The 26,754-nt window shown below is 40.1% G+C and overlaps 1 protein-coding gene across 5 annotated transcripts in view; it reads left to right on the forward strand.

Annotated features, from left to right (window-relative positions):
- The first annotated feature begins 7,442 nt into the window (after positions 1-7,442).
- The window catches only part of MED23 (mediator complex subunit 23), a 47,951-nt gene continuing 28,639 nt past the window's right edge, over positions 7,443-26,754 (forward strand). For 2 of the 5 annotated variants that reach the window (XM_044424504.1, XM_044424529.1), the window contains exons 1-11: positions 7,443-7,597; positions 10,531-10,562; positions 10,651-10,738; positions 11,527-11,651; positions 11,785-11,896; positions 13,428-13,526; positions 14,844-14,945; positions 16,214-16,283; positions 16,949-17,061; positions 18,093-18,188; positions 18,790-18,807. In XM_044424504.1, coding sequence (XP_044280439.1) covers positions 7,547-7,597; positions 10,531-10,562; positions 10,651-10,738; positions 11,527-11,651; positions 11,785-11,896; positions 13,428-13,526; positions 14,844-14,945; positions 16,214-16,283; positions 16,949-17,061; positions 18,093-18,188; positions 18,790-18,807 — 906 coding nt within the window. In that variant the 5' untranslated portion in view covers positions 7,443-7,546. Of the gene's footprint in view, positions 7,598-7,715; positions 8,819-9,057; positions 9,077-10,530; positions 10,563-10,650; positions 10,739-11,526; positions 11,652-11,784; positions 11,897-13,427; positions 13,527-14,843; positions 14,946-16,213; positions 16,284-16,948; positions 17,062-18,092; positions 18,189-18,789; positions 18,808-26,754 lie in introns of those variants that run through there. The other 3 variants (XM_044424512.1, XM_044424519.1, XM_044424506.1) reach the window with 3 other exon arrangements.

The raw sequence follows: 26,754 nt of genomic DNA on the forward strand, positions 1-26,754 counted from the left end.
TCACCTATGGAAGCTTTTGTATATCCAAATGCATTGAACTTTGATGGGATTATAAGAAATGATGATATCTTGGATAAGGACGGTGGCCTGAAACTAGATCAAGAAATACAAGAACAGGGACTTAACATCTCCTGGTGGTATAAGGAGCAGATGCAATTGAGATGTGCTAAAGATTGTAAAGCATGAGGGTTTTACAAAGATTTAACAGCGTTTGATCAAGTGATGCTTAAAACAGATGAGAAAATGATTAAAAGATTATATGATTTTTTACTTGACAGGAAAATGGAAGGGGAACAGGTTAAGGAAACTATGATAACATGGGCACAAAACTTTGGATATAATGTTGAATTAGAAAAGTGGCAAAAACTATGGGAGAGAAGTATTAAGGTAACATTAGCAACTTCGTATAAAGAAAACTTATATAAAATGTTCTGTAGATGGTATTTGTCGCCAAGTCGATTAGCCAAGATGTTTCCAAATATGTCAAATAGATGTTGGAAATGTAAACATAAAGTGGGTACTTTTTATCATATGTGGTGGACCTGTGATAATGTAAAAAAGTATTGGATTAAAATACATAAATGGCTGGAGGAAATACTACAAAAACCCTTAGCTTTTAAACCTGAAGTTTTCTTGTTAGGCATCATACCGGAAGATATTAACAGACAGGAAATGTATTTGATGTTACACTTAATCACAGCGGCAAGGATTGCATTTGCTCAATACTGGAAAAGTGAAGAACTACCAACCAATGAACTGATTTTAAGAAAGATTCTGGACTGCACAGAAATGGATAGATTGACTTTATCACTGAAGGAGAAGGAAGACACTGACTTCTATCAAACTTGGAATTTTTTCTATAATTGGCTGGAGAAACGGGACCTGGCGTAAATTCAGAGATGTTTTCAAGTTATTATAAACTGATTTGAATATGGTTATAGAATGTTAAAAAATATGGAGTAGGGGGTTGACCCAGTAAATCTGATGTACGTGAGAATTGATGCTTTTAGTATTAGTTTAAAACTTTAATTAAAAAATTCTAAAAAAACCAAAAAAAAAAAAATACATGAGGGCAAATATGACCTGAAACCAAAACTTGACGGAATGACTCCCATGACTGGAATTCAAGAATTGATGGATATAACCTGTTCAAGAAAAAAAAGAAGGGAGATGGAGTCACGCTATGTGTTAAAGATATATATCTCTGTGAAGAAATACAGGAGGATAAGCTTAGTAGCCCCATCAAGAGCATCTGGAGTAATAGAAATGGAGCAAAGAATAAAGGAACACAAGGTCGGAGTCTATTACCGACCACCTGGTCAAGCAGCAGATAAGGACAAAACTTTTGAAAACATACTGCCAGTGTTTCAAGGAGGCATGATGTTATGGTTATGGGGGAATTCAATTTCCCTGGTATCTGTTGGGAAGCAAATTCTGCCAAACACCACCCCTCCAACAGTTTCCTAACATGCAATGCTATAACTTCCAACAGAAAGTAGCGGAAGGAACTAAAAGAATTGCTGTCCTTACCTGGATACTAACCAACAGGGAAGACCTAGTGAACAAAGTAGTAGCTATGGGAACTCTGGGGAAAAGTGACTGTCCCGTACTTGAATTCTCAATTATCAAGGAAGCAAAAGCCAAATGTGGTCAAACGTGTACCCTGGATTTCGAGAAAGCCAACTTTAGCAAACTCAAAACAACAACTCAAAACAAACAACAACATGAAAAAGACTCCAAGATAGGTTAAAAAAATCTAAAAGAAAAGAAAAGATAATGCTAAAGGCACAACTACAAACAATTCCAATAAGGAAAATGTGTAGAAGACAACAAAGGAATCCCATGTGGCTTCATAAAAAGCTAAGAAATAAACTGAAAAACAAAAAAGGACATGTATAAGAAGGCCAGGCTACAAAGGAAAAATATATACAGGTAGCATAGAATTGCAGGTATGATGTCAGGAATGCTAAAGCTAGGAATGAACTGAAGGGATGCTAAAAGCAACAAGAAAACCTACTTCAGATACTTATTATTATTATTATTATTATTATTATTATTATTATTACATTTCTATGCCGCCCCTTGCCGAAGCCTCGGGGCGGCTTACAACACAATAAAATACATTGAAATACAATAGAACATAATAAATTACCACTAAATACAAAAATACAAAAAATACACTGAGATACAAAGTAAAAGACAGATGAAAGAAAAAGGAGTTCAACTATTCCATGTGGGGGATAAAATGATAGCAGATGACAAAGAAAAAGCTTATGCACTCAATTCCTACTTTGGGATTAGGGAAATTCCTTACCCAAAAGAAGATCCAACCTTCCTAATGAATGAAAGTATAAGCTGAAGGTACAGGATGACAGGCAAGATTGACAGGCAAATGGACAAATATCATCTAGTTGGGCTAAACAAGTTCAAATCTCCACGGCCCAATGAATTTCATCCTAGAGTCAAAAAGGAGCTGGCAGAACTCTCAGAACTACTTTGGGAACCATTCTGAGAACTGAGAATTCAATGAAGACAGAAGTGCCAGATGAATGGAGGAGTTTAATGTTGTCCCTCTCTTCAAGACAGGAAAAAAAGATGAACCTGTGAACTACAGACCAGTCAGTCTGACATCAATTCCTGCAAAAGTGCTGGAGCAAATTGTAAAACAATCAGTCTGCAAACATCTTGAAGACAGTGCTGTGATTACTGAAAGCCAAAACTGGTTTCTCAAGAATAAATCTTGCCAGATTAATTTCACTTTTTGACTGTGGAACTTCCCTAATGAACTCTGGGACTGCTGTGGCCATAATCTATTTTGACTTTAGCAAAGCTGTTGACAAAATGCCCCATGGCATCCTGATTAGCAAGCCAGCAAAGAGGGGGCTCAATGGAACCACTAATAGGTGGAACCACAGTTGGCTACAAAATCAGACTCATTGAGTGCTCAGCAGTAGCACCTTCTCAGTCTGGGGAAAGGTAGCAAGAGGGGTGCTGCAGAGTTCTGTCTTGGTCCAGTGCTCTTCAACATTATTAATTATTTGGAGTGCAGATAATGAAGTGCAGATAATGATTATCAGATCTGCAGATGACACAAAACTGGGTGGGATAGCTAATACACTGGAAGACAAAAAGAAGATCCCAGGTAATCTTGATAGGTTAGAATGCTGGGATGAAAACAACAGAATGAAATTCAGGAGGGACTAATGCCAAGTCCTGCACCTAGGAAAAAAATCAAATGCATCATTACAAGGTGGAGAATACTTGGCTCAACAATACTGCAAACCAGAAGGATCTTGGAATTGTTGTAGATCACAAGCTACATATGAGGCAATAATGAGAAGGATACAGTTTAAGAAGGATACAGACAAGGTAGAAAGGGTTTAGAGGAGGGCAATAAGGATGATCCAGAGTCTGGAAACAAAGCCATATGAGAGAACTGGGCATGTTCAACTTCGAGGAAAGTGAGGAGTGATATGAAAGTACTCTGCAAGTACTTGAAAGGCTGTCACAAAGAGGAAGGATAGGATCTATTCTTGATCATCCCAAAGTGCAGGACATGGAAATAACAGGGTCAAGTTACAGGAAGCCAAGTTCCAGCTAGGTATCAGGAAAATTTCCCTGACCATTAGAGCAGTACAACAATGAAACCAATTACCGAGTGAGCTTATGGCATCTTCCATGCTAGAGGCATTCAATACAACTGGACAGTCATCCGAGAAAGATGGTGTAACTTGGTGTCATGCACTAGTGGGGGGTTGGACATGATGGCCTTTCTTGGCTGTTTCCAACTCTATTCTATGATTCTATGAACTTAGTTAAAAACATTAAAAAATATTTAAAAAGCTTAGCATTGCCAAAACAACAATCCAGGGAACAGTTAAAGCAAGAAAAAAGATAGCAAACACAATGCTGCCACAGAAACCAAGATTTTAAAGGTCAAAAGGTAATACAAACATTTCATGTTCAAGCATGATTATAAATATTGTATGTTAAGTAGAAGCACAAACAAGGATAGATTAGCTCTATCTCTTCGTTTATTTCTCACATTGAAACCCAGGAATGTATTCATTTTGATTCTTGTATTACAGAAATATAGAAACATACGCTTCTACATTCTACTTTAAATTCCTGATTGTAAATATTTCCTTGAAGTGGCAGTAATATGCATACTCACCTAGCTGAAAGTGGGGCTTACTTCTGAATAAGTGTGGATAGAATTCCACCATCAGTTCCTGAGGCACAGGAAAAGGCACATGTTGTGTTTCTGTATGGGTTGCTTTCAGGCGTGAACCTGCTTATGCAATAAATGCTGGAATGATTTCAGATGCTCTATTTGTCTATTCTTGTGTGCAAATAACACCTGACAAATGGTATACTCATTAACTAGAGCAGCAGAGGGAAACATATTCATGGAAATTTTAGCAGCAGCTTTTATTTCATAAAAGCTACTATTGTGACTTATCCAATTCTATATAAAATGTTCTATTGCCTTTATATTTATTTAAAACTTTTATATGCTGTCCCTTATGCATAGCATCTCAGGACAGCTTACAATCATTAAAATCAAATACACTAAATCAATCTTTAGCAATAATAAATAACATATAGTGAATAAAAATAAATTAAGTAAAAACAACTGCACATTAAAATACTAACTTTTAAAATAATGGTTTGTACACAGAAAAACAAGGTATATTATCCCGCCTCACTGCCTTGCCATAAACAGATCACAAAGGGTGCCTCAGTGTCTGGTGGTGAAGACCAAATGACCTCACTCCATTAGTGGGTAACTGTCAATTGCTATCTTTGTATTTTATGGGTTTGCCAAGGTGCCTCCTTGACCCTATAAAGTTCACAAATGTAACCTTTTCTGGCAGGCCTGTTCAAGGTAACTTTAGAAGACTTGTCAAAGGCATCTAGAGTGAAATGTAACTTTTCTTTATAGTGTTGTGACCTGTATCCAATCACTTTCCTATCCATATCAAAGTATCCAATCACCTTCCTGTGTATTGCATTCACTCCCCTTTTGTGTATTCTATATAACCCTAAGGAAATTAACATGAGGTGTTCCTATTTTGGGCACCCATGGATCCATGCATTCAATTGTAAATAAACCAATTTGCCCTGACAAGAAACTGATTCTGAGCCTATATTGCGGATCGGTGTGACAGGTTAAATAAAAAGGTTTTGACCTGGCAGCAAAGAGAAGTGCCAGGCAAAACTCTCCGGGGAGCACATTCCATAATCTGGACACCATCGCAGAGAAGGCCCTAGTCTGAGATGTCCTTTTTACCTCTTTCAAGGAGGGTTCTCAGAGCAGGGCCTCTCTCGCTGATCTTAAGCGGCATGAGGGCATATAAAGAAGGAGATGTTCTTTCAGGTATATCATTGATTTCCAACAAGGAAGCATTGATTAACTCATATATGTGAATAACTTGATGGTCCATGACTCACCTGATGAAGTATGCGCCAACATGTATTGGACTACAACTACCATGGCTAGCTGGGGGATTGTGGGAATTGAAGTCTGGCACATCTGAAGGGCATCGGGTTGGGAGAAGACTGTTCTAAACTAACCCGCAGACCACAGAGCCAGCTTCAACCCACCAATCGCACATCTCAGCCACCAATAGCTTGATAAAGCGGTTTTTGCAGTGCGTCCAGAACAACAAAAATAGAAGTACAACTGGCTGTAGTGCATAGCTGGTAGGAGGTATTTGGTCTGATGTGTCAGAAGTTGTGTGCAAATTTACACTATTAGGGTATCTAGTATGGTTACACTACACTTGTCAACATCTTTCAGAGCGCTATGCTGCCTCTTCCATGATTTGAAACCAACATATCTTAAGCAGAAAAAAATGCCCAAATTATGCAACAGAATACTTTAATTAGGAAACATATAACCATGACAATGCAATACAGTTATCACACTGAAAACTTTCATTTTTTAAAAAAAATCTTGCTTTTTTGACATGCACAATTTTCCTACCTAGACGAACCTATGAATAATGGCATGGGTTAGGAAAATCTGGAGGAGAGGCAGAAGACACGAGAGTTATCAAGAAATCATCACCCACCCAAAGGAAAGACACTTTATTATTGCGGCACTTTGCCTCTAGGACCAACAATTTTATAAAGATTTCCTCTTACAGCAAAACAAAAATGCCTCTGTACATGCTCTTATACCACCATATTTTTTGCAAGTAGGGGCAATGCTACCTTATCAGCTCTTAGTGAAACTATTTATTTCATTTTCATACTGCCCAGTAGTCAAGGCTCTCTGAGCTATTATGGTGTGCAGTACAACTTTAATTTTACTTTCTCAGAAACAAGTCCTATTTCAATCTGTAGAATTTATGCTCTAATTATATGGGCTAAAATCCAAATTACACTTAACAGAAGTATGTTTTGGATGACAGTCCATGTTAGTTATGGGGTGTTAGCCAATCCTAGTTATTGTTGCTCGGAAAACAAAAGGACAAAGAATAATAGTACAATAGGACAAAGAATAATAATAATAATGTTGTTGCTGAGAAAACAAAAGGACAAAGAATAGCAAATTCTCGAACTTTTCACTTGGATACAGCAACTGGAGAGTGTAAATTAAAGGAATGCACAGACTTGATGGAGAGTCCCTTGGATAGCAAAGAGTTCAAACCAGTCAGTCTGTCAACCCTGACTGCTCTTTAGAAGGCCAGATCCTGAAGATGAAACTGAAATACTTTGGCCACCTAATGAGAAGGAAGGACTCCCTGGAGATGAGTCTAATGCTGGGAACAATAGATGGCAAATGAAGAATGGGATGGCAGAGGATGAGGTGGCTAGATGGAGTCACTGAAGCAGTTGGTGTGAGCTTGAGTGGACTCCGGGGGATGGTGGAAGACAGGAAGGCCTGGGGGAATGTAGTCCATGGGGTCGCGATGGGTCGGACGCGACTTCGCAACTAACAACAACAGACTTGATGGCTGCGCGCGAGTTGCTATGTGCTTAGCGGGATCCACATCGGAATAAGCATGCACTGGATCGATAAAAAACACATTTAAGTGGGGCGCAAGTCCTACTGGCAGAACCGACTTTCAAGTAACCAGTCAGTAATTCCACGCATGCATAAATACAACGTTACCTATGGAAAGTTTTCAATAATTAGTTTTATTGCAACCAACTTCATAGTAAACATGCCTAATAACTTTTCCTTTCCCCCTCCCCCGCATATATCGGTGCACAATTATTTTAGAGCAAGTTCCAGAGAACTCAGTAAATTTACTCCCGTGCAAGCACGACTCGGGCCTGGCAGCAAAGTTCACTGTCCGAGGCGTCCAATTCCACGGCTGCCTAGAACGGGCTGAACGCCTCTTAGCTGAGCTCGCAGCTCCGGCGCCAAGCGGCCCCGAACTGCCTCTTCTGGCTGCTGGCAGCACTAACCCGGATGCGAATGGCAACACCTTCCGGGGCGCCTGCAAGGCCCTGTCCCTGCTCGCCTCCCTCCTTCACCCGGTGGGGAGGTGGGCGGCTCGTGCCCGCCGTCCCGACCGGCTCTGTCCCCGTCATGGCGATCCCGATGGAGACGCAGCTGCAGAGCATCTTCGAGGAAGTGGTGGTGAGTCTCCGCCGCCCTCGCGCGGGCCCGCAGACGCCTGGAAAGGGCCGCTGGCGGGGGCTGAGGGCCGGGAGGCAGGGGGCGCGGTGCCGCTCAGTGTGCCGGCGTGCATGGAGAGCCCGGTGCGGCGGGCCGAGCGCCGGAGAGGAGGAGGAGCGAGGGAATGAAGGGCCGCCGCAAGTCTTCCTTCTGTGCGCAAGGGGGGCGGTAGCGCTCAGGCCAAGAATGTCTCCGGAAATAGAAGGCTGGCGCTGGGAGAACGCTACGCTTTTGAGGATAGTATAGGAAAGGCCTTGCTGGATCAAGGCCTTGCTGGCCTTGCTAGCACCCCGTTTCCCGCGAACGGCCTGTGGAGGGAAACAGGCGTTTCCCGCTGTACTCAACTGCTGTGCAACTTGTGCATTCCTGTGCATATCTCGGCAAAAAATTATACAACCCCTAGAATTTCTCCAGGCTGCAAAGAAATGCTGGGGCGAGTTTAGTGGGGAAGAAAAGTCTTTCATGCATGAACACTGCGCTATTGTTCATTTTTAAAAGTCATTTAAGTTACTGGCCATCACCATGTGAAGAATCTCATAGTCTGACTATGGGGCTTACAAAGAAGTATTTCCTTTTGTTTGTCCTGAGTAGCCCACAATTCCGCTTCACCACTGATCCCATGTTCTTGTATTATAAAAGAAGAAAAATAGTCCCCTCTCCATTTCCCTTACACTGAGCATAATTATCCTGTGCATATAATTTCTCCCTTTACTTGCCGATGTTTCTAAACTAAAACCAAAAGCCCCAAGGACTAGAAACTTTCCTTAGATAAGGATGAGCTAAGACAATTGAGTTGGCTACTCTCCCTCTGTCTTCTTAGCTTCTTCAAGCACTTTCCAGAATGCAGAAAAGCCTGAGGAAAAAAGTAACATAGCTTAATAGAATTGGAATTGTATTCTAGATAGCTTGGAATGCAGAGTGCACAGGTTTTCCAGGTAACTCAGTGCCCCAGAGATAATATCAGAATAGGAAGTCCTGCAGTCAAAAGGGATGTGTATATAAACCTTGTTCTGCTTATTGATAATCTAACTGCATAGTCTTTCAATATATGTCCATATGTTTTGACCTACAACTACCATCATCCCTAACCATTGGCTGTGTTGGTTAGGGCTGCGGGGAATGCCAGGCCAAAACATCTAAAGAACCTCAAGTTGTCAACCCCGGTATAAGAATTAGATTTCAGTAAGTTTGATTGTATTTGTTTAGGACTAATTTGGAACTAAAGTGTTCTCTTTCATAGCAAATGTTGGTTAGTACAGCAAAACTAGGAAAACCATATGATTGTCAGTTATTATTTCTGAATGGTCATTATGCTTATTTTCTATATGTTTGAGTTTTACATAGAGATGTGACAACCAACCCCACTACTGACCCCACTGCTGGGTTCCCATCAAAAGATGATTTATCCTAAAGCATGAAGAAGCTGCTCCAGGAAAAAGGGTCTGTGATGAGGAGGAGTTTAAGAAGCCAGGGAGCACATTTTAAATTACAATCTAAACGAATTTATGAGAAAGCAAGCCCAACTGAATTTAAAGAGAATTTGCTTTTTAGTGTAGTGAGATATGGTGTTATAAAGTGCCAGTGCAGTGGTAACAAGTGTAATTTGGAGGTTTATCCATACATTGTAGGCAGGTGATGTTTCCATTGTTACAGGAATGACCAATGTGTCATCAGACTTTTTTTTTTTTTTAGGTTTTAGGCAAGATGGTTTATTCCTGTATGCAAAAGTAATTGGAATCCGACAACAAATTTTGACTTCAGATTTTGACTTAGTGCTCAGGTGTTACATGAAGCTTTTGCTTCCTGGTTACACAACTGTATATAATAGAGGTAGAATGCATTTTTTATGCATTGTGACTGCTTTAACTGGAATACATTAACTGGAAATGACAACAATGAGGAAGCTTAAATAAATATATACACACCCCATTGCTTTCCTTTTTTGCCATGAGCAAATAAAGGTTTGATTTTGACGTTTTGCTTTTTTAATCTTTCTTAAAATATAAGGAAATCAGTAGGTCCTAGCCAAAGATGTATGTCTAATACATATTCAAATATCAGACATGCATGTCTAAGTCAGATTGGAAGCATAGACTTGTGTGTAATCATTTGCACTATGGCTTTTGCCCAGGTTGTTGATCTTATTTCAGTTATGTGTTATCCCTAGCAATGAGTACAACTGTCATGCAATTATACATTGGCTTCAACAAAAGCAGCTACTATTACATAGTAGCTAGAATTTTGGACACGAGTCAGGAGATCAAAGCTATCGTGCCTACTTGACTGTGAAGCCCATTGACTTACTTTGGGACAGCACTGACTCTCAGCCTACTTCACAGGGCTTTTGAGAGGATAAAAAGGATGAGAATTACTCAAGCTGCCTTGGGTTTATTGTAGGAGAAATGAGTGTAAGTACAATATCCAAATAAGTATCAGTTTGAAGATAGCATTTGTATACCATCTAGTGAAAGAATGATAAGGTCCTCAGTCAGTTGTTTTATAGATGGTGAGTGTTTATCCTTCCAGTGTCATAATGGACTTTTCACTGTCAGAAAGGTGCAGACAACTTCCCCCTCCACATGTTAATTTCCATGAAGATGGTAAATGTAAGAGGTTACATATATCTGTAAATAACAAAGACTGTTTCAGTACAAAGTCTCTTTGCAATAACATTCTTCCCAAAAGCAGCAACTAGTGGACATGTTCAAATATATTTAAAAGCAATATTAGTTATATTGCAGTGTCAGCAGTTAGCTGAATTACATAATCACTTAAAGAGACATTGTGTCCAGGAAGCACAAAGTAGGAGTTTGCTGTTTAGAGAAGATGCAGTACAAAAGTCGAGTTCCTTTTATCAGTAAGCACTGGATCATGTTGGTTTTTTCCCCTTGTAGAAAACAGAAGTCATTGAGGAGGCTTTTCCGGGGTAAGTTCAAGCTATTTACTTGTATGATTGTAAATATTATGTAGTCTTTCCTGGGTTGCTTTATAAATAGTGCCTTTATTTGCAACAGCATGTTCATGGATACTCCTGAAGATGAGCGAACAAAATTAATCAGTTGTTTGGGAGCTTTCCGACAGTTCTGGAGCAATCTTTCCCAGGTGAGTATTTAATCTGTCACTGACCTTTTTTTCACATCACCCTGCTACAGCTGCCCAAAACTAATGTGTTATGTCAGTTTTACCATAACACAGAGACCATTTTCTGTCACTATCCTCAGTGTGAGTGTTTGTGTATCCCTAAAAGTCCCTAGCAGACATAAGGCCTCTGTGAGAAGTTTGAGAAAGCACCTATTCATCAAAGTAGCCTTCCCCAACCTTGTACTCTTCAGATGTTTGGGAGTTTTATTCCCAGCAACCCCTACCACTGTAGGCAGGGTTCAGCAGTGCTGGGAGCTGTAGTCCAAAACTTCTGGAGGGCACCAGGCTGGGGAAGACAGAATTAAAGCCACAGGCATGTCATTGTGACACCGTCAGTGCATTCACTGGAAAAAGCACAAAGAATCACTGTTTATTTCTTATTAAGGAACCACAGTTGTGATTGGAATTTCTGATGGATGTAGCATTTATTAAAGAGTTGTATATTTCTTCCTTCTGTGGTCTCCCATTTACGTATTTTGTTAAAATTTCCAGCTAAAACTGAAGCTATGAACAGCAGCTTACAGCATGGACCTGACTTGGAGGCAAAAAGAGACAGCACTTCCTCCCTTCCTGTTAGTTGCCTTGAAAAATCTCTTCCCACCCCCTCTACTTGTATAGTTCTTTGTATTCTGATTTTTTTTTTTTAAATATGAAAGATAAGTTTTCTGGAGTGTAAGTGTTCCCTAGGTTTCAGTTTGTTTTAACAAGTTGTGAAATGAAAAATTTATGTCAGTTTTTTTCTTTTACAGGAATCTCATGAACAATGTGTTCAGTGGATTGTAAGGTTCATACATAGCCAACACAGCCCTAAAAGAATTTCTTTTCTCTATGACTGTTTAGCAATGGCAGTGGAAACTGGGCTACTGCCACCAAGGTATGTTTCTCTCAGACAAGCATTTAAGTAGTTAACTATTGAAAAAACTATGGTACCTGAGTGGCTCAAGGCTTACCCTTAAAGTGACAGTACATGAACTCTGTCAAATACTGCTTTATTTTCATTTCTCTAGGCTAGTTTGTGAGTCTCTGCTGAATTCTGACAACCTTGAATGGGAAAGGACGCAACTTTGGTCTCTAACATTTAAACTTGTTCAAAAAATAATTGGTGGTGTAGACTACAAGGTAATGTTCTTAAAGTTTCAGTGTTGTAATGTTTAGTTATGCTTTTATAATGCCTATTTGCATCTTCTTAGGCTATAGAGAGTTACTTCATATTTTGTCAGGTTCCTTGCTTAGATCTAAAAGCCTGTAGTACCTTAAGGCTTGGGATAGGAGGCACTTCTGTATTTTCGGTTTATTCAGCAACTCTGTGATATAGGTTATTAATCTTATTTGTCCGGTTATGTCTGGGTCAAATACATCCCAGAGGCAAAGCCATTTAGCAAAGTCAGAAGGAGCAGAAGCATCGCGTTACCAGCCAAGGAAAAAAGCAGTCCAAAGACAGGGTCTGAGAAAAAGCCAGTCAAGTACAGACAAGCAGTCCAAATCTAGCACAGGTCAAATGAATGGCCTTTTTGAGGGCTATGCAGAAGCATGACACACCAGCAAAGCAATCCTATAAGGAAACTTACTGAAAACTGAACTAAAGGTGTTTTTCCTAAGGGAAGAGCTGGACTCAGCTGAGGGCTTATGTAACCAAGTCACCCAGGCCACACCCAGGTACAGCTATAAGCCAGTATATCAGATCTGCCGTGAGTCCCTGCGTCCAAGGAGACCCCTGCTGTCATAGAGACCATTACTTTCAAGTAGACTCATTGTTCTGATCTTGTCCTTAGTCTCTATGGTGAAGTCCGCTTGTGGGTTCCTCAGAGTCCACTTGTTTCTAGATGACTCTGTAATTTCTTTATAATTATCATTCATATCTCAAGGACCCACAAGGTCTTAGGACTCTGCCCTATCAGAGTCTTCATTTGAGTCATCCAGTCATGGGTCTGCATCAGATCTGATACTATTTGATGCTGGCAGAATTAAAGTGTGTGAGAGAGAGATTACTTGTTCAAGGGTATACAATGATCTGTTACTTGAGCTGATCTTTTAATCCAGGTTTTCTGCTACCTAACACTGCAGCTACCAGAACAGCCAAATGTGCTTCTGTTTGCTGTGGTTCTTATCCAAAGAGAATCATATAGATCATAATCTTGTACAGTAGCTGTGGGATACAGCTTTTCATCAACATCTCAAAATAGGTTGAAAGTGTACCACTTTCTTCACCATATAGTGCCAATAAGAAATTATATACGCATCTGGTCTGCAAGACACAATGTCAGACACAGTATTTATGTTGGGAACTGTGTGCACAGTCATTATAGTCAGATACTGGTATCCAGCCCAGGGGATACTCACACACACACAGTTAGGCAGGCTGATTCCAATCCAGCCTGGGATTGATGTACTTCTGCAAGTAATTTTCCTAAGCTAAATTTGGGAAGTGCACATCATTCTGAGGCCGCCTCATTTAAATGGAGAGAGAGGCTAGAAGGCTGCCATCTAGAGCCACTGGATGAAGTTGTGTGTATAATATTCATGGTTTCAATAAGTAAGGCAAATCAGGCAGTACAATGTTAAGGAATTTATGCATGTATATTTCTTCAATTATATATACTTCAAACAAGTGCAAGATTTTGTTTGAAATGTATGATGTGTATTTTTATAGGGTGTGCGAGATCTCTTGAAAGGTATCCTAGAGAAGATCCTAACTATTCCTAACACAGTGAGCTCTGCTGTTGTGCAGCAACTTTTAGCAGCGAGAGAGGTAAACATGTCAAACGATTTACATACCACAATTTGTCACGTTAAACTTCAGTCATCTGTGTTTTTCTCAATCTACTAAGGTTTTGGGGAAGCTTTTGAAAATTCTATTTCCATTTTGGCTCAAAGAACAAATATTGTCTGACACTTCCTGATACTTCAAGTAAGTGATTCAGTTTACACATAACTAGAATCACTTTTTTTACACATGGTTAACCCAAACTTTGTTGTGCTACTTCAATTTGTTTGATAAACTATTGAACAAACATAGTTTGTGTTCTCAGTGGGAGGTGGCGGCTATTTTGCTTCTTTTTCCTCTCCCTTCTTACTTCGCAAATATCTTTGCAACCTTGTAGTACTAAAAGAAGTGTATGTGTGTAGCCAATCTTGTGCCCTGTCTCTGTAGCCTGGCTGAAAAAAAGTATGATTCGGGATTCACGTGTAACCACAAACCCATGATTTAAACAAACCAACAACAAACCAAGGTTTCTCTTTTTTAGTTGTTTGTGGATAACAAACTGTGATTTGTTAGTGTGGCTGGAAACACACATCACAACAACCCAGAATTCAATAACCCATGGATTAAATGTATCATGGGATACTATTAATGTGCAAACAAGATCATTTTCTGTTTATAATGTGCAGAGCAAAATATATCTGAAGCATCACAGCACCTTTCAAGGCAGCATAGCATTTCAAAAAGACAGTATATCCAGCTCTTTAATTAAAGCAAATATTACACATGCTAAAAATATAGTGAAAGGACTATTTACTGTCTGTTCCAGTTGCTGCCATCACATAGAGGTACACTACATCCTGCTTGAACAACACACATAAAAGAGAGGCAAGCCACAAAATAAGCTCAAAGAGCTGCATGAGCTCAGTTCATGAGAGCCTCAGTTTGCCCACTCCTGCCATATAGTCTTCTCTCCTAGCCATTTGGTTGGGGAAGTTGAACTCTGTATGGAAACAGAAGCATAATGCTATCAAATATATAATGTAGCCACTGGAAAAGATAGGAAAGTATAATAATTTTTGAGGAAATCAAAAAAGTTTTAGAAGTATAAAGTGTGTTTGGAAAGAAATCTCTAAAGCAAGTTTTAAAAAAGAGAAAACTAACAGGCTAGTGGGTAATGATTATCTGTTGAGAGAGAAGAAAATGACAATTTGGAGCAGGTAATGAAATACCCTGGAAGAGGGTGTGGCTGGCAGACTGGAAACCAAACAGGCTCATTCCACACTGCCAGCATTTTATCTTGCTTGTTTGTCTTATAACTTGTAAAGCTGTGCCAAGTGTTCGTTCTGTTCTGATTTTGCTTAGGTGGTTGCCTATATTTTGGAGAGGAATGCATGTTTGCTACCTGCCTACTTTGCCGTTACAGAAATCCGAAAGTTGTACCCTGAAGGAAAGCTTCCACACTGGGTATGATCTCATGCATGCAATAATAATAAGAAAAAATTTTTGACTTCAGCCAGCAAAGGAACATCTTAAGGGTAGCAGGCTATTGGAAATTAGGAGTCTAGTTGGTGGCACAGAACAGGTATACATTGTGTATGATGCCACCCTGTAATGACAGCATGGTTTTTATGAACTGGGGACCTATGCAAGAATTCATGTAATATAAACCTCAGGCCACTTTTGCTACCTGTAACATGATGACTGTAGCAAGAAAGATCCATGCACCTTGTGCTGGCCAAGCTAGCTAGCTTGAAGCGCCTTGTTTTTGTTAACTTGTGAAACTAATGGGTACTGTCTTTCTGAGGAGGAATCGGACTGTGCGAGACCATTGGCCACATACATTTGTAGTCTGACCTTGTCCGTCAAAGCTTCCATAATTATTAGAACCATAGTTTACATGGAACCAGCTGGAATTTGTTCCAGCTGCTAGCTATTTCTACTCCAGCTGCCAATGGAAAAGTCCTAAGGCCTTTGTATACATTTCAAAGTCACCTTTAGAAATGTCCAGCAAGGCCAGTTTTGCATCAGGTACTACACAGAATTGCAAGATCTTATCAAGGACTGCATCACCATATTTTCTCATTACAAAACCACACACTTTTGGTCTTTAGTAGTCCATAATCCAAAGGATTGTTCCAGTACCACCAGTATGCCCTGCTCAGTTACTTTCTTCAAGCAAGCCAAGTCTTAGGCCATGCCATGAGAACCCCTTCATCCCGCTGTGGAACAGCAAGAGAATCTGTCTGAGAAACAACTTCAGACATTGTAAAGGAAACAGCGTAAATGCTCTGTACTTTCTCTGCATCTCTGTATTGTGAAAAATCGATATTCGGCATCAGCCTAAGGGGAACACACTGCAAGGAAAACTCGTGTGTCTCCTGGCCAGGATAACTTGCACTTCCTATTTCCTTTCATCAGAAGGTCTGAAGCTGCATTCTGGCTTCTCTTCTTTTGGGCATTCCATCCTTACTCTTATTTTTCTAAGTCTTATTTTCACATAAGAGAGAACACCTGTGGTTCCTGATAGGAAAAGAATTATCATACGTTGCTGTTTGCATTTGTATTTTAGAGCTTATGTTTTGCTAGTCTGGTTCCTAAATCCAGATATGAATAATTGCAAACCAAGATTTTAAATATTCAGATTAATCCCATAATACTGATTAATCTTTAAAATAAATTGCTTGATGTAGGCCTTTCACTCAAATGTATATTTGATTTCCATTTTTTTCAAGTTGTTAGGCAATTTAGTATCCGATTTTGTGGATTCCTTCAGACCTACAGCAAGAATAAATTCCATCTGTGGTAAGAATTTGTTATAGTAATGTAAAATAAATTTAGTAATAGTTGAAAAGACTAATGCATGAAGTATAAGCCATAATGTTTGAATATACTTGCTGCCTCTTACTATACACTTACTAACTGGGCTTGTCTCTTGATGCTGCCTAGGGTTAAGCATAATGGGGCAGAAGCTAGTGCTGGCAGAGTGGCAGTGCCTTACAGTAGCCACTTGTGAAAGTCTTCCTTGGGTTTGAAAGAAGCAGGATCAATGCTAATTCCATCCATAATCCTGTACGGTTTTCAGATATATAAAGGCTGCAGAAAGAGGCCTTTCTGAAATAGATTAGCTCTGCCCATTGCCAAGTATCGAATCCCATGTTAGCTTGGCACCACCACAGCTTGCACCAGTGCTGGACTAGAGTTTCCTGCAATTATTTTGCAATAGCTGGGAAGCTGAAATTTGGTTACTTATGTAACACAAACCACCTCCAACTCTGGAAATGTCTGAAAATAGGAAACATTAACATCTGACACTCAAAGGCATCAGTAATGCCTACAGAATGCAAGCTGCTGACTAATTTCTGTATGGAGATATGCATATTTATAAAGATAACTAGCAATATACTAGACTTGAATAGAGATATAAATTGTGAATCACTTTTTATCTTTCTGTTGTCCAATGCATTTAGGACGATGTAGTCTTCTTCCAGTAGTAAATAACTCTGGTGCTATTTGCAATTCATGGAAGTTGGACCCAACAACTCTTCGTTTCCCATTGAAAGGCCTTTTGCCTTATGATAAGGTATATACTCATGGGACTGTTTGAAAGCCGTGTTTCTTATTTAGAAACACGAACAAAATTAATGGAATATTTTTACTAGTTCAAATACTGGTAATGATGTTATTTTGAGAATGCACTGAAACCTAGTTGAGAGTTTGCTCTTTACTGCATGAGGAGGATATAAATTATTTGCTCCCAGCATCTACCAAACACGGGGCAGTCTTTTTATTCCAGTGAGATCCGCACCAGAAAGGCTACAATATGTATGCCTCATATGTACAACAAAAGATTCATTGAATAATTGTGTTTTCTGTATTCATTATGCCGAATGCACATGCTTGTCATTCTGAAAATTAAGTAAGTCCTTTTAACACTGGCTCCATGGCAAATGTGGGTGATGAAAGGTATAGGCAAATATTTTCAATATTTGAAAATACTACCAATAAAACCCTTGTGGGGGTCTACAAGGCAAAATGTGCTTACAATTTGGGAAATGAAGTTGGTGATGAAGCTTGAAATGTGGCTGATGACTTGCAGCCATGGTGAGGCGCTGTAGCTTGTCATGATTTGCCAAACTGGTATGTTGTTGGAACACTTAACAAGCCACCCACAACCCTAAAGCATGGGTTCTCGGTAGCTTGGCAACCACCCCAACAGCTTCCCCTCTCTGGCTACCATGTGACAACAAGTTGCAGTGCCCTGTGTTCAAAATGGTAGCCACTACAAGAAGCTCCATGGCGAGATTAATCTACAATGGCTTCTTGTTATGTATGAACCAGGTCACGCTGTTGCCAACTGCTGCCTACTGTTGCATTGGCAGGTAGTTGGGGTTTTGTGGAGTATAATGAGGATGGTAGTAAAAAATAAAACATTCACGGGCCTGAAATCATTAAATCACACACCCAGACCTCCTGTTATACAACTTGCAGGGATGAGAGCAAGCTTACTATCTATCAACATTTCTTGGACATTTCTTGCATCTGATACCCATTTTTAAATTTATTTTGTGTCAATAGCTTGGGATTTGTTTCCTTTTATGTTTTGTTTTCAAGGATCTATTTGAACCACAGACTGCTTTGTTGCGATATGTCCTGGAGCAACCCTATTCCAGAGATATGGTCTGCAATATGCTAGGTCTAAACAAACAGGTACTGTATTGTGCCGTAACAGTCTTTGCTTTGCACAGAACCTGCACTTTTCTTTTCTCTTTTTCTTTGCTATAGCTAACTAAGCAAAACAGTTGAGGATCAGATCATGATTTTTCCCCTTCAGTATTATTACTTTAGGTTAATTGGGCACTATTATTACTATCATTTACATATTGCTTTAAAGGTTTCTAAATTGAAAGGCAGCGATTCTTCTTAAATGAGATTTTTTTGGCATTGCTTTTTTTCCCTATAAGGCCAGCCTCAAATATACCCTGGACAGATTTTAATTTATAGCAGACAAACTTTTTTTTAGCCGGGGGGATGCGTGGTGGTGGTATGTGTACTTCTCAGATCTCTGGTCTATAGAACTTGTCTGTTGAATGCCTTGGCATGTTTTCATTACCTTTGGTGGTAATGAATGGTTTTTCTTTTTATGTGGTTTTTCTCTTTTTTTTTTTCTTTTGCCTTACCATGTGGGAGGGCCTGGTCTGACTTGGGGTAACTTGAGGCTGGCCTCATAGTCACTGTTTTGTCTTTTCTTTTTTTCTTCCTTTATTTTTGTTCTGTCCTGTCTTGTCCTGCCCATCCTCCAATGCTCTAGACCTTGAACATTGCTCAGGTATGTTCACAACCTTACTGTTGTATTGTGACTAACGATACGCTGGCTGCTTTGTAGCCACTGATTCCAGTTCGAGAATACACGTCTGGCCAGGGCTTGAAATTGGTGGGACTGTCACATGCTAAGATAAGGTCAAGTTTTGATTAAAATATGAGGTTATGAGAATGCTCTGTGGTTGGAAAAGGACATTGACAACCAATTCAGTTGCTGGCTTAAGTTATCCATTACTTGCCAAAACTGCCATAGCTTTTTTTTTTTTCCAGACTAAAAATGTCCTTGCCTAATTTTTTTAATGTTTGTATAAAAAAATGAAAATTTCTTCTGTTGCATCTAAGTATGATTAAGATTTATAAGTCAAAATTCAACTTGACTGGGAAAGGTCATTCTCAGCCTTTATAATAAGAATCTCCAAATGGGCTGAACTAAGCAGAGGTGCAGAGGTGGGGAGACGGGACTTATTTTGGACCATTATTGACACAAATTTGCAACTTACTTACTCTCCATGTTTGCCTGCTTATATATTTTAATATTGGCCTCTCCGGACTTCACTTTTCATTTAGCTATCTGAAGTGATATTGAAGCGTTGGTGTTTGCAATACTATAGTGAAGGTTGTGTCAGTGTTTTCATTTGATAAAAACTCTTATTTCAGGGGTTGTACTTGGCCATAACACTTGCTTGATGCTAAAACTTTGGTTGTTACATTGACAAACAATAAATAAATCCATGTCTCTGCAGTCTTTTCACCATCCTTACATCTGCTCTGTTTGCAGAGTTAAAAAGCTGTACTTCACTTAATGGTATATAAAGTTTAAGTGCCTCAGCCATCATGCAGGGCTTTGAGCGTGCAGTAGGACTCTGCTTTTAGCAGGCAGAGCTGAATGAATACAGGGCTTCCCCCCTCCCCCACCCTGCCAGCTCTGCTATGGGTACCAGTGCATATCTGATTACTTGCTATCCTTGTTTATCCCATACATTCTAGTGCAACAGGACAACTATGCATGTCTTACTCCTTGTATGCATAGCACTCCCTCTCATTGTCACAGAGGGAGAAGCCAACCAGGGCAATAGCTCCATGTGCCAACAGTAGCAAATGTGTTTGTTGAGCTCTAAATGTGTTAAATGATCAACCCAATTTGAATGGAGTGAATACTGTACTATGGACTGATACACAATTCACTGCATCAAGTATGTTGGTGCTTGTGCTGTTAAATGCCATAGACTGTGATGAATGGCCATCTCTGTACAACTGAGTATGCCATGCATTTTGTAATTAGTACATTACATTGCATTTATATCTGGCCTTTTTGCTTTGGACTAATATATTCACTGCATCTCTTTGAATGTTGATATATTATTTTAGTGTTTACAGCAGCTACCCTTTATACTTTTGTAGTTTTTAGTACTACACAAAATGGTATATACATAGTATACATAGTAAACAAACTAGTTACATAAAGTGTGAATCAGAATATAGACTTACTTTGATGTTCTTCAGTTCCCTGTCTAAAAAGTTTGCTGCTATATAGGTTGATTTTTCTGAAGTGAGAGAGAAGATTAAAATCGCAAAGTACATTACACATGAAGTTGATCTTTCTGAACAAGTTGTGGATTATCACAGAGGTGGGAAACTTGCTGCCCCCCATGTGTTTTGGCCCATATCATCCGTCTCTGTTGGCTAAGCTGGCTAGGGCTGATGGAAAATGTAGGCCAAAACAACATCTGGAGGTGTTGCCCAACCAGGGTTATTAGGTTTTCCTCTCTTTTTCAATATGCAGATACACAGGACCACACACAAAGCCCTTACAGGGAAGGTGAGGAGTATGTACCTCCTGTATCCCATATAGCAGGTGACCAACAGGTGGCTAACTTGCTCACTGGAAGAGCCAAATATGGTAAACGTCAGGTGTTTAAGAGTTGCAAGCGGGCACCTGCAGGTGGCAGCAGCAGGTGGCGAGTGGTGAGCAGGCTCCCGTGGGCAGTGGCAGTGGGCACCAAGTGGCGGGTGGGCACCTGCAGGCATCCACAAGTAGTGAGAGGCGAGCCATGAAATAAATTCAAAGAGGTGCATGTGTCTTGTGAGCCTCGGTTTGGCCACCCCGCCATGTAAGTCTTCCCTACTGTCTGTTTGACTGAGAAAGCTGAACTCTGTATGGAAAAGGATTGAACCCTAAACATAATGGACAAGATGTCATATTTAACTCCTTTCTGCTATTCTCATGTAAAAAGAATGTAGATTCTCTACTTGCTGCCACTTTCACTTCTTTGCTATGTCCTCCTGTATATTACTGTTAATGAAGTAAGAATTTATACCGTTTTAAAATTCCCAACATTTTCATTCACAACATTCAATTTAGAAATAGCATTTTGATACTGTTATATGCACTTGCCTAAAAATTATTTACATATTTTGCACAAGTTCAAGATTTGCAACTTCCGACATAGTTTTATCTGTGAGTTAACATGTCAAACCATGGCAAATGTTTATGGTCAAGTAACAAAACTTTGAAATGCATGGTTTTTAATGGAAATGCTGACAAACTATGAATTGTAGGTGTGCTGCCATAATAACAGTCTGTGAAATTTTTGTTCATTTGTCAGTGAAAAAGCATGAACGGGTTGTGTGTGGCATTGCTTGGACTCTGCAAATGATACCAAAGATCAATATTCAGCCTGATTCGATTCTAGATTAATCTGCTGAGAAATGTGCGTATCCTGGTACTTTCAGTCCTTTAGACCCGATCTTTGCACTGCAATGTCGTTTTGTTACAGCCTTATCAGTGACTCCTTAATTGGACACCACCACACACATGATTCACAGATGATTAATTAAAACAAGCTTTTTTATAAAGAAAAAAAATAACTCTTGTCTACTCATTCTACCCCAGCCGAAATGCATATGTTTAACTTGACTCCTATTTATATATGGGCCTGTGCGGTTGAGCCCAATGTTACATTCCATTTTTATATCCTGTCCCTTTTTGTCTTGTGAGGAACCTAAGGCAGATCACGTAAGTCCATTTTATCCCCACAAAAACAACCCTGTGAGTTAGGTTGTGCTGAGAATCTGTGGCTGGCCTGAAGTCACCCAGTGAGCACCGTGGCTGAGTAAGGACTAGGACCTGGATCTCTCGGGTTTCCAGCCCAACACTTTCATCACCATACAGGCTCTCGCAATTTGCATAAATCCTTCCCATGTGATTGGTGTGCCTTGTTCTTATCATGAACCTAGGGAGATACAGAAGCATTACTAGAAAAGAATTGCTTCTTCATTGGAGGGTGCTCTTAGGAGAAACACCTCTTCCCTTCAGTCTTTTCTCTGATTTTCCACACCTCCCAGTATATTATTATTATTATTATTATTATTATTATTATTATTATAACATTTCTATGCCGCCCCTTGCTGAAGCCTTGGGGCGGCTTACAACACAATAAAATACAATACAGTACAAAAATAGCAATATAAAATTAAAATTAATAATATAAAATAAATAAAAATATAAACGATATAAAAGGAGTTAGAAAAGTTATAAAAGAAAAGGAAAGAAGTCGCCCTGGCCAGATAAATAAGTAAATATTGTTAACAATTAAAATGACATTTAAATAAAAAGGTCTTCACCTGGCGCCGAAAAACAAATAACGACGGCACCAGGCGGACCTCTCTGGGGAGCATATTCCATAGATTGGGCGCCACCGCAGAGAAAGCCCTCCTCTGAGTACCTACCCTCCTAATTTCTTTCACGGAGGGTTCTCTCTGATTTCCTTTAGTTTCTGTTCATTCTTAGGATATTGCTGTTAGTTAGATCAACTTTACTAACCAGCCCCTCAGCCAGCCAGCTCATCTTAATGGAGTGATACTTCATGCAGCATCCTTCTGTTATTCAGATAGGATGCTGGCTCCTCAAGAAACACACTTTTTGAAATAGGAGCTGTTGTTTTCAAACTATGTGTGCTGGTTTTTTGTCATTTAAAATAAACAATTTCAATGTAAATTTGAGAATGCGTCTAGAACAAATGATTTCATTTCTAGCTGCAGACCTGCTTAGATGGTGGACTAAAATGTGTAGAGGAAAAATAAGTTCATGAAAACAGCTGTGAACATTCACAAAAAATTGTCAGCCTACCTTTTCACTTTTTCAGGGTATTCAAAATCTATATAGGCCATTCACAGAAAAAAGTTCAGGATAGCTTATCCTTGGCCACACTGCCTTTCTGTTTCACTAGTGCCATGATTTATGGGTGCACAAACAGAATGAGTTGTATTGATACACTTAATCCAATCTTTCCCTCACCACCAACTTGTGAAAGCTGGTTTAAAAACCATCAGTTTTTGTCTGATGTTTGAATTGAAAACCCAGTTTACAATAACAAGGATGCCCTAATTGATGTATCCCATGTTTAGCTTCCACAAACCTGGAAATGCAGGTTTTTTGTGCACCTCTGCCTCACTGCACTGCAGCTCCGTATCTAACTTTCTGTCAGAAGAAAGATTGACGAGATTTTCCTGCCTTTAGCTGATACCAGCAGACTACAGCAAAAATAATCCTAGGCTTCATTTTCCAAAAAGAACATATACTTGCTGTTATTGGGGTGCACCAAAAATAAGAACAATTGGGAGGAAATGATTCTGTTCAGATCAGATTAGTCTGAAACTGCCGTGGTTAAGGAGCTTGGTGATAGCAATTGGGGGTTGAGCACTGGAAGCTGGACCTTTCATGGAATAGCCTAAATCATCTTTCTGGCCCCGAGTTGGAAGGAATTTTCTTCCTGGGGTGAGGTGGAGATAAACTGCGTGGCTGAAAATTGACAGCTGTTTTGAGGATATTCCCTTAGATATGGAAAATTTTGGGCCATGTATGATGTCTCTGAAAAATATGTCAAGTCAAATTTCATATTTATTAAAATTTCATACCAGTTTGCATCCTCATGGTGATGTTAGAGTAGCCAGTAGTCCCTGCAGATTTTACCCCACATAGCCAGTGGCTAATAGGGGAGTGATCATCTCTGTTTCTAAAGCCATGAGCCAGTGATGTCCAAAGACAATCCCGCGGTCAGGGGGCCAGCATGATGTCACAGAGTGCTGTTACCTTCCCACCAAGGGGGTACCTATTTATCTACTTGCATCACATGCTTTTGAACTGCTAGGTTGACTAGGAGCTGGGGTGAATGACCAGAGCTCACTCCCATCTGTCAGAAGCTGGGCTCGAACCACTGGAGTGCTGACCATTTCTGGATGACAGTTCCAGCATCATTAAGCTTCTGCGCCACCACTTCCCCAAGAGTAGCTAGGTGCGTGGGTATTATTTGAATGCATCAGCGTAAACGGTTCAGCATCTACAACAGCTAGTATTTACTGACTGGGTTCACAGAAGATGACAAGCAGCCACTGATTGGTATCACTGATTATCATGTTGTCCAAGCCCAGGTTGTGGTGTTTATCATGGTTTTTGTGACTTATGGTTGAGGACCATTTTAAAACACAATGATCTATTCTTGTATTTCTCCCTACCACTATTGCTTGATCTGTTGTCCAAACTAAGGCAACACAATCCATTGTGGGGAAAGCTGTAGAACAAGTGAGCTGCCCGGCAACAGAAGCCTTGCCAAGTGGCTACTCATGTGACTGCAGTTTGGCGCAGTTGTCAATTGCATACCTCCTGCCCCCAAAATCTACTCTGGAGCAGCAGGTGGAAACCAGCGATTACTGAGGTGCTGCTGCTGCATTCTTGGAGCAGCCCTGCTGAGCAGATCACCAGCTCCTGCCTGGGAGTAAACTGCTCAGATGGTAGCTGGCTTGGTGGGGGACGCTCCAGGAATCCCCACTAAGCCTCTGCCCTACCCTGAGTGGCTTTCTTCCAAGTAGGAGGAGAGATGGGAAGTCTGAACTCAGTTGGGGCAGGGGGCTCCATTCTTGGCACATTCCTGCTTCTCCAATCCTGCCTGAGCAGCTTTCTCCCAAGAAAGGGCAGAGAAGTGGGGCTTTGGCTTCACTGGGATGCTTCAGTTTTAGGTCTCCTCTGGAGCAGGAGACAGGAGTGCCCAGTGAGCTCCCCTGTCCTTTCCACTACACTTTGGGGCATCAGCCCTGTTTGCGCCGTGGAGATTTTGACAGCTGCAGTGAGCCCAGCCTCCGTCCTCTGTGCAGTGCCTGTTAGGAGGAATGAAAGAGGACAGGGAAGAGCAACCACAACAAGCACAGCCATGGTGAGCCTGGTCATCTGTCAAGCTCATCATAGCTGTTTGGCATAGAATGACAAGCACTGTGATTCACAGAGGGTTGCTGTTATGTGGGAACATATGCACTGAGTGAAATAGCATAAACTGCACCACTCCTTGAGACGTGCAGGCACGTCTGTATCGTGTGGAGAACTTTGAGCAGTATTTCTAACTACATATCATGTCCTGCATCTTTAGATATACTAAAATTATTTGAAATGGAGCTCCTGTTCCTATACCAAAATCAATGGGAATTGTGGACCAAAGCCGACCTTAGGAGACCTTTCTTCTTATTTCCACTGATAGCATTCCAAACTGAGAAGAGTAGAGGGACAAATCTATGCCAAGAAATGGTGACTTGTGTAATCAAGGGACATGATTTCTCTAATATTGGTAGGTTTTTCTGTGTTGCACAGTTTCAGGTTTAGTCTTGGGAAAGGCAGAAGAGAGTTGGAAATACTCTGTTCCCAACCAACGAAACTCTGAATCAGCCATGTCTTTAGCTTTTAAGATTACAGCACACACTTTCTATATATTTTCAGTTTTCGGCTCAAATGGGGTACCCCTCAGTTGATAGTGGACTGCCCAGGATCAGGGGTGGTATAGGGGAATGCCCCCCACCCTGTTAGTGCTTTAGTGTGTATAAATGCAGTTCATTACTTCTTGGAGTGATTCATGTTTGCAGGTATATTGCAAAATGCAATAGCAGTTGCTGGGGATACTGATGATTACTGGGAGTTGCACCTCATTGCAAAGTTAAACCCGTTGATCTCCTGCCCTGACTAAAACTTATCATTTGAAAATGTTATTTCCATTGAGTGGACCTCCTCCCCCCTCACACACACCCCCTTGGCAGCGGCAGTGATTTCCTCTGGATGCAAATAATAGCTGCAAAGGAACAATTTCACAACCTTGCTGTTTAGAACAGCTTGTCCCTCGTAGAACTGAGCAAGAGCAATTCATAATTTAAAGTGTTCCTTTCTGTATGTCCCATGGGTTCCATTTCCTGGTCAAGTTAGATCGCTATGGAAGCCATACTTTCTTCTAAATACTGTTAAATAATAATCATTTTTCATTGCAATCCTGGCTTTTTGATACTTATATTAGAGTTGTATTCTCTTAAGTATCTTCATTCAAAATGGATGTAGGCTTGCATTGTTGGGCCTTTGGAGATTAGCCTTTTCCCTATCAAATTATAGTGAATTTCAAGCCCTGTACACAGTAGTATTGCATGCTGAATCATGAAATAGTTTGTAGTATTGTCTGTTGCATTCTGCTCTGCTTCATAATTAGTTGCATTTGGAAAAAAGTATTCTCAACTGGTGGTGTTAATATTGCCCTTTGTAAACCTGTAACGTGGTTGATTTGTGATAATGGCATCGTATTTTTTTGAAAGAGAGGGTCAAAAGCAACTAATGCTTTCCTTATGACTAGAAGTCTTCTGTTTTAAGCATGCTTTGAGAAAGCACAGCTAGATTTGTAGCATTTGGCAGTTTTGAGCTGGCAAAGAGCATGTGTAAGAGAGAGTGCTGTTCGCAGAGTTTGTCCAAAGTTTTGCCATTCTTGCATTGTATTGTTAATTTTTAAGCATAATCCCTTTTTCATGGCAAAAAGCTACCTACATTTGTTAAGGTTAGAATAAGTCTCTTTTCAATAATCTTTCTTTCTTTCTTTCTTTTAATTTGAAAGGGGCTTTTAGGTGGCCTGTTATTCAAAGAAGTTATTTGTTAAGT

The sequence above is a fragment of the Varanus komodoensis genome, unplaced genomic scaffold (genome assembly GCF_004798865.1).
Source record: "Varanus komodoensis strain SLA01 unplaced genomic scaffold, ASM479886v1 scaffold1, whole genome shotgun sequence".
NCBI classification, from domain to species: Eukaryota; Metazoa; Chordata; class Lepidosauria; order Squamata; family Varanidae; genus Varanus; species Varanus komodoensis.